The 17,137-nt window shown below is 31.7% G+C and overlaps 2 protein-coding genes across 6 annotated transcripts; one reads left to right on the top strand and one right to left on the bottom strand.

Moving 5' to 3' along the window:
- Positions 1-45: 45 nt before the first annotated feature.
- On the bottom strand, positions 46-8,019 carry LOC110683484 (protein FAR1-RELATED SEQUENCE 7-like). Of its 5 annotated transcripts, XM_021859863.1 has the most exons (9): positions 7,312-8,019; positions 5,012-5,333; positions 3,994-4,071; positions 2,362-3,469; positions 1,115-2,117; positions 946-1,035; positions 787-870; positions 638-703; positions 46-551 (listed from the first exon to the last, which is right to left on the bottom strand). In XM_021859863.1, the coding sequence occupies exons 4-9, from the start codon at positions 3,447-3,449 to the stop codon at positions 69-71; spliced, it is 2,814 nt and encodes a 937-aa protein (XP_021715555.1). In that variant the 5' UTR covers positions 3,450-3,469; positions 3,994-4,071; positions 5,012-5,333; positions 7,312-8,019; the 3' UTR covers positions 46-68. The 5 variants fall into 5 exon arrangements, with proteins under 5 accessions (XP_021715555.1, XP_021715551.1, XP_021715552.1 ...); XM_021859859.1 differs by lacking the exons at positions 5,012-5,333; positions 7,312-8,019 and having other exon boundaries at positions 3,994-5,002; XM_021859860.1 differs by lacking the exons at positions 638-703; positions 5,012-5,333; positions 7,312-8,019 and having other exon boundaries at positions 3,994-5,002.
- A 1,236-nt stretch (positions 8,020-9,255) lies between these two features.
- On the top strand, positions 9,256-11,573 carry LOC110683483 (PHD finger-like domain-containing protein 5B). The gene is made up of 2 exons (XM_021859858.1): positions 9,256-9,421; positions 10,963-11,573. Exon 2 carries the CDS (start codon positions 10,997-10,999, stop codon positions 11,327-11,329), a length of 333 nt encoding a protein of 110 aa, XP_021715550.1. The 5' UTR covers positions 9,256-9,421; positions 10,963-10,996; the 3' UTR covers positions 11,330-11,573.
- The last annotated feature ends 5,564 nt before the right edge of the window (positions 11,574-17,137 follow it).

The following is a 17,137-nucleotide window of genomic DNA, read 5'->3' as shown; positions in this document are numbered from 1 at the left end:
AATTACAAAATAGTAATTAAATCAACATTACAAAAAAGTCTAATGTTTATAAAGTTCTGGAATACTAATTATTTATCTTTATTAGCCAAACGTTTAGCTACACTTGTATCAAAAAAGGCTAACAACCTATCATATTTAGAAGAAATCTTTTTAGAACCTAATTGAACATTTCTTGATTGAAGAATTGGAACACGAGCACCTTGATCATTTCTTTGAACTGTGGGAGGAGTAACTTGAACATTCTGAACAGGAAATCCTTGATCATTTATTTGAACCGTAGGAGAAATAACTTGAACATTTGTTGATTGAACATTCCTGGAGTTGGATATGATCATTTCTGGATTGGTGTTTGAACAATTCTGAGTTTGATTTTGAACATTCCTGGGAACAGTAGGTTGAATAACAACAGGAGATTTTGTTGACGCACTAGTATGAATTGGAACTCTTGGATTAATTTGAGAGTAAGTTTTAACACCAGAAGCACCTTTATTTGCACCAAAATTAGAACAAGGTTGAACAGCAGAAACACCTTCAAGATTTAAATCCTTCGCCTTTAAAAAAAATTAAATTGATCATTAATAAACCAGTATATGATCAGTTACAAACACTTATACAAACAAATATGGAAAAAAAAAACCTTAGCAATAGATGAAATATCAACATCAATAGATATGATAGATGAAAGAGAGCTTTCACCAGTAGCCTACAAAAAAACCAAAAAAAAATATAAAAAATAAAAAATTAAATAAAAAAAAATTATAATATAGATCATAAATGTTCATATACCTGATCAAAATCATTGGAAATACTATGATTTGATTCCTTAGAACTAGAAGGAATTTCTTCTACAACAGCTGATTTTAAGCCGACCTATATTTTTAAATTATAAAAATCAATATTAATAAAATATAAATAAAATGTTTTTTTTGGCACATTTGAATTTACCTGAGCCCGTTTATTGCTCAAAACAATCAATTCAATGGGATCACTAATAGAATTAGCATAAGTAACAGCACAACCGTTCTCATCAAGTTCCTATTTAAAAAAAAAAAACATAAATGATCATTTACGAAAACTGAAATGATCAATTTGAAAATATGAAATGATCATATACCTGTACAACTGCTTGCCCTATACCCCTTTTGTAAGGAGTGTACAGAGACTTTTTCCTCTTGAAATTACCCTTTGCCTTGTTACACTGCTTCTCCAAGGTACTCTTAGGCCTTACATTCCTCTCACCTTTAGGCCTAGCTTTTGGAGGATTCTTGATCTCAAGATCAACAATTTCAACCTCTTTAACAGGTTCACTAAAGTCAATTACACCTGATACACTCTCAACCTTTTCTTTTAACAGATTGAAATAACACTCAACCTCTGCCCTTGCATTCAAAGAATTCTGACAACTTGTTATCAACTTAACAAACTTTCTGATTGTTTGTGACCTCCAAACACTAGTAGCCACAACATTTGTCCTCAAAGTAGGTTCTTCAATACCATGACTACACATGGCAGCCTTTGTCCATCGTTTCATTATATACTCTTGTGGAATATTACGCACACAATGCAAATGATATACTCGAAGAGAATGAGAACAAAGTAAACCAGTCTCACTAAAGTACATGCATGTGCAACAAATTGCATGTGTTTCCTTATTAAAAACAACTTCATGCTTAATTATATCCTTCCCAGGCCTCCAAAGAAGATATGAATATTCTGGAAAACGCAAACCATTATCAACATGATCATAAGCTGTCCCCCTAATGAACTCCTCTTCAAAAAGAACATAAGCTTGAATAGTGTACAATGATCTTGCATGAACTAATATACCAATATTAGCAAAAGCTAGGTGCCTATTACCCCTCAGAGTATTGTAATCTCTTGCACCTTCCTTACTTCTCCACTCAGAAATGACATCAAGAAAAACATGATAAAAATCACATAAACCTTGAGTCTTATTAAGACGTTGTGAAACTGACTTATTAGTAGTTTTACTACGTTGAGAAGACAATATACCACCAGACCAATACTTCTTAGAATAAGCAGGACACCACATTTCCTTTATTTTATACAAATCACATAACCAATCATCATTTTCACATTTGTATTTATCACACATCCTGTATAACAGAAATGATCATATATTAATTTAAAAATGAACAAAATATAAATTAAAATATGTACATTTGTGTAAAGAATAATGATCATAAACAATATGGACACTAATAATATTATGATAACATACATAACAAAGTAAATTGTATGATCATATGTAAAACACTAAATGTTCATATATATATCACATAATAATCAAATATATCACATAATAAAAATAAAAAATAAATACAAAAAACAATAATTTACCTTTTCCAGAAATATTCAAATTCAGCAGGAGTTTCACAATACTTCAAAAGATATCCAAACAAATCTGTAAAGCCTTCCAAAGCTCTCAATGCTCCAATGTGTTTCTTAGAATTTTGTTCAAGATGCCATACACATAAACGATGATGAACAGTTGAAGGAAAAATGTTTCTTATACCCGCTGCAATCGCTTGTGCTTGATCAGTCATAATTGTAATGGGACTTTTCCTCCCCATTGAGTGCAAAAATGTATCAAACAACCAATCAAAAGACTCGGTGCGCTCATTAAGAATAAAACCCATACCAAACATGACATTGTTACCATGATGGTTCATCCCAACAAATGGAGCACATATCATTCCATATTTATTAGTTCTATAAGTTGTATCAAAAACCAACAAATCTCCAAAGTAATGATAATCTCTCATCATCCTACCATCACGCCAAAAAAAACTAACTAAAGCACCACTATCATCTTGTTCAAAATCATAATAAAAATCTGTCTCATCCACATGTCTCTTGGCAAAATATTTAATCAATTGGTTACCATCACATCCTTCAATTTGGGCAGCTTTTTCAGATGACAATGCATTATAAGCATCAGAAGCAGTAAAACAAAGATTAGGAGATCCCCCAACCTCCTTCTTTAGAACCCTCAAAGAATCAGTAACTTTGACTCCACTCAATTTCATTGTTGAAATGAAAAGAAGCTGCTCTTTATTCACATCTCTTTGAGACCTTATCAAATGCCTTTTTTCAGGAGGAATCATAGCATGATTATGAACCATTTCATGTCTTGTACATGTATAGACCCCTAAATGATCAATATGAAACTGCACAAAAGCTAAACAACCAGTTCGATGATCCAACTTCTCATAAATCCTTTTATTCTTACACTTATTATCTTTGAATCCCTCATTACAACAAACAAATCTTTTCATCAAAAAAGAATCATCTCTTCTTCTCTTACTCTTCCCAATTCGAATTCCAAAACCTTTCCTAAAAGCATATTCATTATACGCTTCGAAAGCTTCATCTTCAGATTTAAATTCTTTATCCTTTAATTCAGACTGTTCTGCTTCTAAATACATAATATCATCATTTTTTTCCACTGCACAATATACAATTATAAATGATCATAAAGAGTTTCATGAATGAACAATAACAAATAAGTAAAATGTTCAATATCAAAACAGCACATGATCAATTGCAAAAAGAATTTCAACACATAATATTTTGAACAATATTTTCATTATTTACCACTACACATAATATCGATATAAAAATGTAAAAATAAATGATCAAAAATGACTTTAAGACTGAACATAAACACATTAGTAACAATGAATAAGAAAACATAAACGATTAATTGAAAGTATAATCTACAAAATATACGACAAAAACACACAATTCTAAAACACAGAGAAAACAACAAATGAAACAACAAATGAAGCAACAAAATGTTCATACAAAGTACAACAATCCAAAAACGTTCATCATAATGTAATCAAAGTAGTAAATTCAAAAATCGAAAGTGAATAATAATACATCAATTAAGTTCAAATTAACAGAGCATTATAACAGAACAAATTAGGGATAATTAAAAATTGAAAAATTATGATCACAATTACTCACATTGTTGCACAAACGAATCAACGAAACGAAGTCCAGAAGGAAACACACGCTCGCAATCGCGATCAAAATCAACGCAATCTCCAGATGCAGAATTCGCCATTGATGATCGGTAACAATTAACGAATTCGTTCAAAAAATCAAATGAAGAAGATGAATTAGCGAGAGAAAAATGTAGATCAAAAATGGAGGTTGGTTGATCAATTGAAGAGAGAGAAAAAATAGGGTTTAAAATCATATATATACATAAATTGAATAATAAGAATCAAAGGAAAAAGGAAAAAAGAGGAAGAAAAGAAAAAAAGAAAAAAAGGAAAAAAAAAAAAAAAAAGGAAAGAATCGCAAAAGGAAAGAAGCTGCACATGAGAACTCAATACCAGCTACAAAACGACGTAGCATAGGGGGGGTGTAGGGAACACACCCTACACTAGGGTGTAGGGTAAAATTTTCACTATTTACAGTATTTAGCCTAAGTCGCATCCCAAAGAATGAAAATGATAGCCCAAATCCCATGATACATTAAACCCCAATTTTTTTTTTATTTTTTTTTTTGAACGGGGATACATTAAACTTTATCAACTCTACTACTCTAATTGGGACATCCTAATGTTTTTTATCTTACTTTTACCAAAAAAAAAAAAAAAAGTAATTTCAGTCCAGTTTAATTCTTAATTTCCTTTCTCTTATAACAATTCATTTCAGCTCAGTACAGTTTAGTTCAATTCAACTCCAATTAGTTCAGTTCAATTCAATTGTTTTTTTAGTAAACACCCTATGTAGATGAAAATTGATGTTAAATGTACCCATGATTCGTACAGATCCGTACTATATATATTGAATCATTTTTTAATTAGGCAAGTCTAGTCGGGTCGGCTCAGTTTTTTACTATCTTTACATTGATACTTTGTAGCAATGTCTTTTAAGAATCTATTACTCGTAGAACAAAGGAACATCCTTAAATTAAGATACCAAAGGGATATATTAGTAATATAAGAAAAGATGTAAAATGAAGTTATTGTACCTGCATCATATCTCCGAGATTAACAACTAAAGTGCTAGGGTTAGGTGTCACTTTGAACCACTGGTCATCCTTGAGAAATTGAAGGCCACCCACTTGATCTTCACTCAATATTGAGATAATAGAACTGTATGTGTGCTCATGCAAGCCCCTAACATGCTCTTCAATGGTACGTCGAGGGTAGCGATAAACTCGGATTATCCCCGTTGATTCATCTAAACATGGTTTAAGTACTTGTAAATCGAGTTTAAGGTTTTCTACCATGGCTTCAAATATTGTCGAGGCGATTCTTGTTAGATGTTCTATATAGTCCTCCAATAATTTCCTGGTGCAATAATACAAGTATTGGTAAATTAAGAGTTGTTTAGACAAAAGGTACGACATGAATATTTGTATGATGTCAAGTCATGTACATGATAAATAAATTGAATTTGTACAAATAGAAAATTGATATGCATGTATAACAAATTAACAAGACTTCATTCTATAATCTATATGGTAAGTCGTCTAATGATCCTACTTGGCTACTTATGACAAATATAAATGACCTAATTAATTTAATAAGTACTCTGTATCTAACTAATTTAAACTCAACTTTAGTTGAATTGTACCTAATACCATTCAATTTTACTCATACATTTTTACATGCTTTTGAACAAGCTATACATAACATCATTACTAGTGTTTTAGTCAAATTGATGTATCTAATAACATTACTTTTTTTTTTTTCTCTTTTTTTTAAGCATTCTGCCTAAGAGCAACTTTTTAAGACAACCACTTATCATTACTAGCGCGTTTAAGCCGAATTGATGCATCTAATAACATTACTAGCGCTTTTTTAAACATTCTGTCTATGAGCGACTTTTCAAGACAATCACTAATCATTACTAGCGTGTTTTAATCAAATTGATGCATCTAATAACAGGATAATAATTCAAGATTGCATGTCGACCTGTCAATTCGGATCAATGGTTCAGATCGGGTCAAATTTCGGGTTGTTTGGTACAATTCGAGTGGTTCGAATTGCTTGAATCATTATAATTATGATAAATGGGTCAAATTGAGTGTATTTCGGATCATTTAGGTCGGTCGGGTCAAATTCAGATTCTATCTTTATAAAACAGTTTAAAATCTGATGGGTCGGATTACCGTGTCGGATCAGGATTTGACAGGTTTAATTATCAAGGCCTCAAACCTTCTTTCGACACGAGGCCTAGACCCCTAGACAGTACAGTACTACAAGTCCAGTCTATTTGTAACTTTGCAAGTGTCCACTTGCAATTTGTAATAATGAAAGCTTTTAATGTCTACTCGTAAGATTTAGTTAACTTCCATATTCATAGTTAAAAATTTCTAGGCCCCACCACAAATGTAGTTAGACTAGTTACCGACATGGTCCAATAGACTCATGTTAAGTAACTAAATCTAAGCCAAGCTAGCCTACTTGGTTCTATTGTTTTACCAATGATCTAATCTTACAATGTATTCGATCTTACCAATCATTTTTCCGATTTACATTATCGCTAATAGTGTTTCACGATTCACATTTTGTGTTATATCTCATCAATCATAATCATCTGTAAAGTTCTATCACCCTCGTCTGTTAATATGTGAAGACATAAAGACCACTCATTTTCGTATGGACTGGGATCAAAACCTGGTCTCCATAATATAATAAACGAGATATTTCCATATCACCAAAACTTAAACCTTAATTAGCTTTTCATAATGGATTGTGATGACAAATATGATTCAGAACCTCATAACTTATTGGTATCATATACATCTTCAATAATTTATACAAGTATCAATTTAAGTTGATCTGATCAGATTCGATGTAAGCACAATCTCAGGTAACATCTTTATGGCTACATACATTCCTTTCAAAATACTAAGTTTGAACCACAATACATTGAGTAATATTAAAATTATGATATTATGTAATAGATTAGTAAGATGTAATAATTAATAACACTACTAAGGATGTAAGATTCTACCTAATCTTTAGCTAATTGACTATATAATGTACTTCATACTTAATAATAGCTACTTAAAACAAATGACCAATGAAATAAAAATTGTAGTAGGTGACAAAGTAAAGTTGTAAGCAAATATGGTGGACATATACGTGGAGATTAACGTATTATTAACATAACATAATATAATAATAAGATGATTATAGATGTTAATCAAACCACATCTATGATTAAAATATTATTAACACAAACCTTATTATTAAAAAAGAGATATATGTAAAAGAATATTAAAGAAAAAGGATTAAGATATTAGTAATTAGTACGAACCTGAAATGATTGATCAAAGGATTATGATGAAAGTGTTGATGTTGATGAAGTTGATTAACAGGAAAATTAAGACCTTCAACCCAATCCATATTAAGGGCATCAGTTGTTCTTGGAAGGGCAACACCTGAAGAAGTAAGGGCAGGAGTACCCCAAAAGTATTTTATAGGGCAGTTTTTATCAAGGCCTTGTTTGGTTTCAAAGGGTAGCTCAAATAATGTTTTGGCATGCTCCTGTAGTTGCCTTAGAAGATTACTTGGAACCCCATGATTTTCCAATCTAAATATTCCCCATTCCCTACGTGCCATGTCGAGTTTTTCAAAATCCAAACACTGCATATCGATTAAGGGCAGGGGTAAGGGTAGGGGCAGGGACGGATGTAAGGGGTCCAAGATCCCTGCCCCTACTACTACCTGCCCGTCTTTCAGGTTGAGTTTTCGAGTCGTGTCATTAGATGATGAGCGGAATATTGGTGGGTAGGATCCAATAATATTGGATTCTGACATGACTAGTTTTGAGGGAATATTATTATGAAGAAGTTTGGGTTTGATTGCTGAGGGATTTCACTGTTTGTTGCTATGGTGATGGTGTAAAGTGTTGGTTATTATTTGACAGACTTTATAAACAAGTTGGAAAATAATGTCAAAGTAATAATGTGTTTTGTTTTGAGAGGGATTGAATATCTGAGGTTGAAGAGGCAGCAATAATGTTTGGGTCCATGGACTAGTGAGATAGAGACATGAGATTAAGGTGGGCCCCTTTATAAGGTTTTTGGAACCTAACAATGTTATGTTGATCTTTTGAGATGAGATTTACATGAATTCAATGTGCCAATACTTTCAATACATCACCTGGTTTTTTATAAGTAGTTTGGTTCACAAATTAAGTAATGGAGTTGAGTCATGTGTGTAGAATTATGTGCTCTCTAAAGGGTTATTAACTATGACAATCTTATTAGGCGCTGTACGTATATTGTATCTTATTAGGCGGTGTAATTATAATAATTTAAATTTATACCTATTGAATTTTAGACTCTAACTTATAAAGATAAAACCAGTTAATATATTAAATAATCTCTGTTATATGCAAGCATTAGAAGTATTAATCATCTAAACAACACTTTTGTTACTATAAATATGTAAAAACATTCATGACGCGAACAAGACAACAAAAATGTCTCTATTAGTCATTCTAGCATAGATTATTTCTTATACGAAATTATTGTTTCTTTATGTAAATACAAATCTATTGATCTCTTGAAGATATATATGATCAACTACAGATTGATTTTACACTATCCAATTCAAGTCATGATTTTCAGCCTTTTTTGTGAAAATCATGTCCTGAACGGTGATAAACATATGCAATGACGTTGATTGTTAACCAGTTCCTCGATTCTCTAAAAATTGTTTTTTTAGAATTGTTTTCAACCTTCAAAATTTACTTATGTAGTAACTTAAAGATGAATCCTTTTGCGTAGTGTAATTATTGTGCATTATAGACATTCTTAATGTTTTTTTTTTAAGAATAGTAGATACATAAAGTTATAAGGAATATGTGCTTATTTTTTTTTTTCTTTTTTAATTGTTATTGTTGTTTTTAGACAAAAGCTAACAATTGGATAAGATAAATAAAAGAAGAATTATTAACTTGAAATAAACATTAATTACACCGATCGATGTGTGATTTTGGCATGCATTCCCAAATTAATACTCCATACTATTTTAGGAACTATTTAAAAGGGTTATCAAACACTCCAAAAGCATTCGTTAGTAAGATTCTTTTTTTTTATTGTTATTACTCTGTATTATTATGATAGATTATAGATAGATAAATGAATTAATTAATTCATAATTAGATTAGTAAAACTCATCAAATTTGATATCAAAGGCCCACATAATAACATAGGTTTAACACATTAATAAAATGGGCTTAAGATGTGAAAAATCAAATACGGGTTAAAAAGACGGTTTAGAGAATCTATTCCATCTCCAGTACCTTCTTCGTTCAAATTGGTTTCTGCAACTAAAGCTTCCAAGTTCGAAAACACCCTCATTTTCTCTCTCCTCTCTTCGATCTCCGACCATCTTCGTCGCCGTTTCATCTTTCCGAGGTTCAACCCTTTTCTTTGATTATATTTAAAGCATTATTTTGTAATTTTGTTATCATTTCATCGTTTGTACTATAATTGTGTGCTAATTCATGCTTTTCTTTCAAATTTTAGCTTTATAGTGCTCTTTTATTCAAGTATTTGCTTCCAATTTTTTGAAATTTATCTTGGGTTTTGTTGATTTTTGCTTAATTCAATTACTTTTGTATGTAGTAACTTAGGGTTGATTTTGTTCTTCGTTAGGTTTTAATTTCTGGGAATTTCTTGAAAATTGAATTGATTATTTATTGAGGTTTTGTTTATTTGAGCATTATCTTTTGTCAGTTTAGCAAATTTTAGGATTTTTAGGCATTGAATTGGAAGATTAGTTTAGGCCTTGCAATGTGGAGATATTGTTGGAAATTATGAGAGAGAAATCTTACCATTATTACAAGAGGATGGCAAAGAGAAGAATCATGAAATAGCAACCAGTTTATGCATCTGCTAGAAACCCCTTTTAATAAAGGCATCCTTAGATGTTCACCCTTGGGTTTAAGCCGTTCAACACGTATGTAAGATGGATATGTTCTCAGACTTTATACTATGGAAGTATGGAGTGCTATGATGAAGAAGGTTGCTTTCCTTGAACTGGCGAGGACATCTTGACGGGTTTGTAATGAGAGTAATTTAGTTCCCCGTCAGACTGAATTTGCTTTTTGTTTTTGGTCTAAGTGATCATTTCTTGTGGAAAAAAATTGCAAGTCTTTCGCAGTTTTGCTGGATGTCTAATGTGTTTTGGTTGTTCAACTTGTAAATCATGAACTTGCAATATTGAAATGTTGTTGATTTTGAAGGCTTGAGGCTTATGTTAGTGGTCTGGAACTAAGGTGAAAGGATCTATTTTGTTGTTCATTTGGGGTGATATTATGATTAGAATATGTTGTATTGTATCATATTGTCTTCTATAAGTACATATAGTGTATCTGATGTTTGTCGAGATACTCGTGGTCTCGAAAACTTGGGTTCTTGTGATTTTATTCTTGTCTTTCAGAGTGGTGTTTTAAGTTCTGAAGCTGCTACCCTGCAGGCCTGCATTTATATTTTTTGCTTCATATATTTACTCAGCATTCATATATCACTCTGTAATTCACATCTACTCCGCATTCTATTAGAATTGATGCTAGAATAATGTTTTCTGAAAGAGTACTTAACTCTTAAAAGTTGAGACCTATACCTTTGGTATTGAGAGGCCCTGAACACATTATGTTTTAGCTTCCATCATATCAGTATTCTAAACCAATAGTTAAATGTTTGGTTTTGCTCTTCTTGTTAGTATGCAATTTATAAATAAGGGGCAATTAATATTTGGCCTGAGGCCCAATGGTTGATCTGCTTCATATAATATGCCATATTGGAGTTTATAACAAGTGCTTGGAGTACCATTAAGATTATTACATTTGACTGTTTCCTGAAAGGTTTTTTTTAACAGCATCCCCACTCTATCTTCCTAAGATTATTAGCTTCAGTTTTCAATTCTAGTTTTGACTGTGGGTCTGGTTTGGCAGAGCTTTTTGAGGTACTAAGGTCTTTGCAGAAGCCATGGCAAAGCATCATCCCGATCTTATCATGTGCCGGAAGCAACCAGGCATTGCTATTGGACGGCTTTGTGAGAAGTGTGATGGAAAATGTGTGATTTGTGATTCATATGTTCGTCCATGCACTCTTGTGCGAGTCTGCGATGAGTGCAATTATGGATCGTTTCAGGGTAGATGTGTGATCTGTGGAGGTGTCGGCATTTCAGATGCCTACTACTGCAAGGAATGTACTCAGCAGGAGAAGGATAGAGATGGGTGTCCGAAAATTGTCAATCTAGGAAGTGCCAAAACAGATCTGTTCTATGAACGGAAGAAATATGGTTTTAAGAAAAGATGATAAGAGGATGAATCACTTTGCTTCTATCAGACTGTCATTTAAGATTGGACTTGCAAGTTTGTATAATCAGTTTACTTCTGATACTTCTGGTATAAGTTGTAGTCACTATGTTACTATGCCTTACCCATCAAATTAGCTGACAAAACTTACGAATTTGTATGAGTGCTAGATATAATGCTGTTTTATATGTTGCTAGGAAACCTTGGTTTGATTAAGCCGCAAATTTTGCTCAGTTTTGGAGTTTGATTTTGTCTACTTAGCCAATTTGGTTACGGACATACATTATATATTTGTGTTGATAAGTGATCATTGATCCCGTTCCATCGCCAACCTTTTCACCTCATCGGGAATTGGTAGTGTTAATTACTACGTATTAGATTAGGTACACGGATAAATCGATAAAAATTGACATGATTGAATAGCCAAATCCTAGGTTGTTTTTATTCTAAATCTACTTTCAAAATAAAGTGTGAACTTTTTATAAACTATGGAGTGGATATAGCCAAAAAATAATTTTATTTTATTGTATCTCTGATGTTTGTATTATCTGGTTACTTAAGTGAGCATAGAATTGATTAAAAATTTAGTAAAATACTTACTTACCCATAAAATTAGCTGACTAAACTTTGCAAATAAACTTTTTTTAATTATGTTTCAAAATCTGTATGTATGTATGAAAGCCGCAAAAGCTGCATGCACTTCCAATTTAATTGGTTTTTGTACGTCTTCAACTTAACGAAGATTCTGATTATTTATATAATTATACGTTTTGACTATATTTGCTCAACCTTTTTACTTTTTAAAGGAAAGATAATTTGTTCTACTTAAACTTTACTTTAACTTTTATTATATAACAATTACGTAATTAACACAAATACATAATTAGTACGTAGTATGAACTATGAAGTATACTGTAACTCATATATAACGGCCTACTAATCAAAAGTTCAGAAGAGGTCGGTGGTAGACGACTATATACTACAGTATATACTATTTGTCTATATTACTATATAGCATCAATTTTATACAATTATACATTAATTAATTTCATTCCAAGGGTGGCTTAACGTGGAATTATGACTAAAACTTAATTGCAACAGAATGTTACATGTACGTATAAATAATGACAAATTGATAATACTCTCTTGTACTTGCCATCCATTGAAGTAAATGTATGATGTACTCTTGTACAAGGTGTACTTGCATGTTGTCGAAATATTTTTATCAATTAGAGGAATCGAATGAATCTATGAGTGAAATTGAACGTAAGTAGGCTTTATTGTTCTACAAAATTGATTTAACAAACATGTTGTGAATCTGGTTAAACAATCAATGATGAAACTTTAATAAAGGGTGTTATTGTTACATATATACAACCAATATTCTAATTTTGTTTTTCGTTCTGTTTAGTATAAAATATTTATCTTTTAAATGTACGAAGTATTGTCAGTAATATAACAAAATATAAGTAATTACTAAAGAAGATGAAAAATAAAATAAAATTCAAACCTTAACCAATTTGAACACAAACAAAGAATGGAGTATCAATAATAATCCTTACTTTTGGACTAATTAACATGTAATGTCAACATATAAGTGAGAATAATGTGAAATCAGTGATATAGCATGCATTAATCTATTATCTTTTGAACTAAAACATGCATGTTAACAAAGTCATAATCAAATTTAATTACAAAGTATGATGACTTTGTTGTACCCCCATTTGAAACCTTTGTACAAGTGGGATTTTAAAACTGAAAAAAACATTGCAAGCAAAAACCAAAGAACTCAAAAATGAATGCTAAATAGTTCACATTGTTACGACCTACGTACTTAACATACGCATACTACTCTTCATTGATTACAATTTCATCACGTATAGAATAAAGTCAACTTTTGATTTTGTTAGAATATTATTTCATGTGCTAACGCTTTAATCACAATTGTTCTATCTATATTAAGCTTGTCACTAGTATTCTTTAGCGATAATTAAGTAATATTCACTAAACTGAAATGATTTATACTTATTTACGGAGTATCATTCGTTCATTTGTTTATACTACTCTTGAATTACATAATTATTCAAAATGATTTATATTTATTTACAGAGTATTTTCTTGAGTAAACTCTAGGGGTGAAAGTTCGGTTTTCGGTTTGGTTTTTGGCCCAAACCGAAACCGAACCACCATATTTCGGTTTCTTGATTTTGCAAACCACACCGCACCACTTTCTCTTTGAAACCGAACCGAACCAAACCACCTAAATTTCGGTTTTCTTAAAAAAAAACCAAACCGCACTGAATTTTCCTATCAAGCATCATGAACATCAAATTTTGCAAAAAAACCGAACCGAACCAAACCAATTAAAACCGAACCAAACAAAAGCAAACCAATCCAGGGTATTAATTATTACCATCCCACCTTATCACCACCAACACCCACCCACCACCCATCACCCTGACCACCTAAAACCCACCCACCACCCACCCTAACCTACCAAAACCACCGAAACTCACCACCCATCCCCCAAAACCACCCGAAACCCACCCGCCATCCACCCTAACCCATCAAAAACCACCCGAAACCCACTCATCATGCATCAACCCGAATCCATCAAAAACCACCCCTCCACCCACCAAAAACTGAAGAAACCCACCATCCATCCTGACCACCCGAAACCCACCCAAAACTACCTACCACCACCACAATTCAATCATACACCACCATAAAAATAAAAAACTCAAACCAAATTAAAAGAAAGAAAAAGAGGACATACCTCACATTCCACCGAAAAACCTCGAATTTGGGTTTTAAAGGTCAAATTCGACCATGAAAACACTAGATCTAGTGTTTTCATGGTCGAATTTGACATGAAAACCTTTAGAATGTGAACACTGGTGCCCAGGTGGTCGTCCTTGCCTCCTTGGTCGTACTGTCGAAGAGGAGAAGAGAGTGAAAGTGGAGAAGAGATCGAAGAGGAGAGAGAAAGGACAGAGTAGAGAACTAGAGATTGGAGAAGATAAGAAGAGGAAAGGAGAAAGAGAGAACCGAGAGGGAGAAAGCTCACAAATGGAGAAAAGAGAAGAGGATTAGAGGAGAGAGAAAGGGCGGAAAGAGAAGAGGAGAGAGTGAGAGGCTGAGAAGAGTGATTAGGGTTTTTTTTTTTTGCCTTATATAGTATGGGCCGAAATTCGGTTCGGTTTCGGTTTTCATTTCCCGAAACCGAAACCGAACCATACAATTTCGGTTTCTTGATTTTACAAACCGAAACCGAACCACTTAAGAAAAAAACCGAACCATATTCCTAATTCGGTTCGATTTTCGGTTCGGTTTGGTTTTAAACCAAATTTGTTTCACCCTAGTAAACTCCCTAGAATATTCACTAAATTGAAATAATTAAGGTTTGATGCCTAAAGAATAAGGTTGTATAATGTGTTTAGAAGAAGCATCTCCTTGGAAAGGAGACAAAAAGATTGTGACAACTATAGCAAAAGATATGTTCAGAGTAAGATCCTCAACTTATAACTCAAATTCAATAATATTTAGACCGACTTTAATTTGATTAAATTTATATTAATAGTCAACTAGTTAATGATCTTAATAATGGTCATACATCATGAGGAGAACTCCATCTGTCTTCATGGTTTAATTAAGATCGGAAATTTATTTGTGGCTAACTGTAAATTAGCAATTAAACCTAGTGGTCTATTATTTGCCTTAATACCTCTCTTTAATTTGACGTCAAACATAACATAATTAATAATACATGTAAACGATGGAACATTATAGTGATTAATTAATTATATGGTATTATGGTGTTGTATATATAGAGAGCATATATTAGCTAGCTAAACAGGTTTAATTTGTGCTAAGTAGATAAGAAGCACTAATAATATCATAATTAAGCTTAGGTAAACAATACTAGCTAGACTAAAATGCATGCCTTTCATCTATTTTTTCGTATATAAATAGAAAAATGATAAATATAACTCTTAATTTCCCTAAGGTTGCATATAATGAGTTGAAAGCGAATATATTCAGCAAAAAACAAATCTGATTTAACTCAATATGTAATTTTGTCATACATTTTTATATTACTATATAAAATTTTTTATATACATACATAGTACTTGTAATATGAAATATTTTCTATGCATAAATGCAATTATAAGGTTGCATATATCATGATATAAAATTACAAAAATAATAAGCGGAGAGGATAAGGATAAAATTGAAATAAGTTTTAGTAGTTTTTTTTAAAGAAAATTAAGAATATTTTATGAAAGTAGTCAACTTCAAAATTTTATAATAAAAATCTAATTTAATAATTATTCCAAAGTGGACCTAAAGCAATGCCTTCAACTTTTTCTAAAAATAAAGGTAATACTTTCAACACATTTCTGATAAATACTTCATCTCATAAAATAATAAATGTGTAATTCATTGATAATTATTAGCTAAAATAATCTTCATATTAACATTGCTTTTTCTTGATCTTTTGTTGGACTTAAGGTCCTAAAGTGCATTATATGACTTTAAAATGTTGAATCAAGAGAAGATTATGTCTATGTTCATGGAACTAATGTAATCATATTTGAGATATGAGTTTATTTTTTTAATTCTCTTTTGTCAGGTCCTAAGGGTGTAGAAAAAATGTGGACAGATATATGTAATATGTTGGGCATGTTATAATTAACATTTGAAATTGGAAATTATCAAACCAATTATTATTGAAGATCATTTATATTCCACTCCGAGTCTTTATTAGGTTATTTACTTCAAAATAAAAACAAACACATGTTTGTTCCTCACGGAGTCTAGACAAATAAACATTCATCACATCTAAGATCATCAAACCAATTTGAAAAATTACATCACTTACATTTCACTATTTTTATTCTAGTTAATTGGCATTAATAGGCTAAGAAAAGTGTATCATCGAAACCAAGTTTATAGATCAAACTTATGCAGTACTTAACGGGATTGATCCCTCAAATTTTCAATTTTGAATCATGAATTACACATTTTACTTTGTAGACCAAAAATGTACGAGTACATAATATTACTCGTAATAGTTAATACATGGATATTTTCGACTAAAATGACCATAATTTTAAGATAATATTATGTAAATATATTCAATCTGATTTCTCTTTGTGTTTCACGTACTATTTTTTTATTAGTGTAGGAGTATTGTTTATGATAACATAAAGAAAAATATCCTCTTGAAGGAAAAGGAAATGGGAGCAACCTATAGAGGCGTTGACTTTGAAGCTTCAAGGCCTTCAACAGAGTACCAACTACTAAAAGCTAAAAATCTAAAAAAGGAAAAAAGAGAGTAAAAACAAAATAAGAAGAAAAAAGGGCAAAAAAAGCGTTGACTAATGTGAAAGAAAAGAGATCCAACGGCTGAGATTTATCACCGTAAGCTCGGATCCCAAACGTGTCATCCACTTAAAATATTAACAACTTGAGCTAAACGTCAACGTAAACCTCTACTACTTATACCTCTACTGCTGTTGTCTGATTTATTCACTTAATTATTTTCAACAAATAATTATAACTAATAACACAAAAAAAATGAAGGTTGGATTTGCAACAAAGTTGTTGTTTCTATTGTTCTTGGTTTCTACCATTCTTTGTGCTTCTGCTCGTCCCTCCTCCTTCCTCTCAGGTAATGTATTTCATATTCTTACTAGTTTTTCCTTTTTTGGGTTGTAAAACTAATCTATCGAATATATAGATGGGATCGGGATTCTCTTTAGTATCTAGATGGTTCATATACATATATAGGATCGATGGATGGAGT

This window comes from Chenopodium quinoa, unplaced genomic scaffold, assembly GCF_001683475.1.
Source record: "Chenopodium quinoa cultivar QQ74 unplaced genomic scaffold, ASM168347v1, whole genome shotgun sequence".
Classification (NCBI taxonomy): domain Eukaryota; kingdom Viridiplantae; phylum Streptophyta; class Magnoliopsida; order Caryophyllales; family Amaranthaceae; genus Chenopodium; species Chenopodium quinoa.
This window is presented reverse-complemented; position numbering and strand designations above follow the sequence as displayed.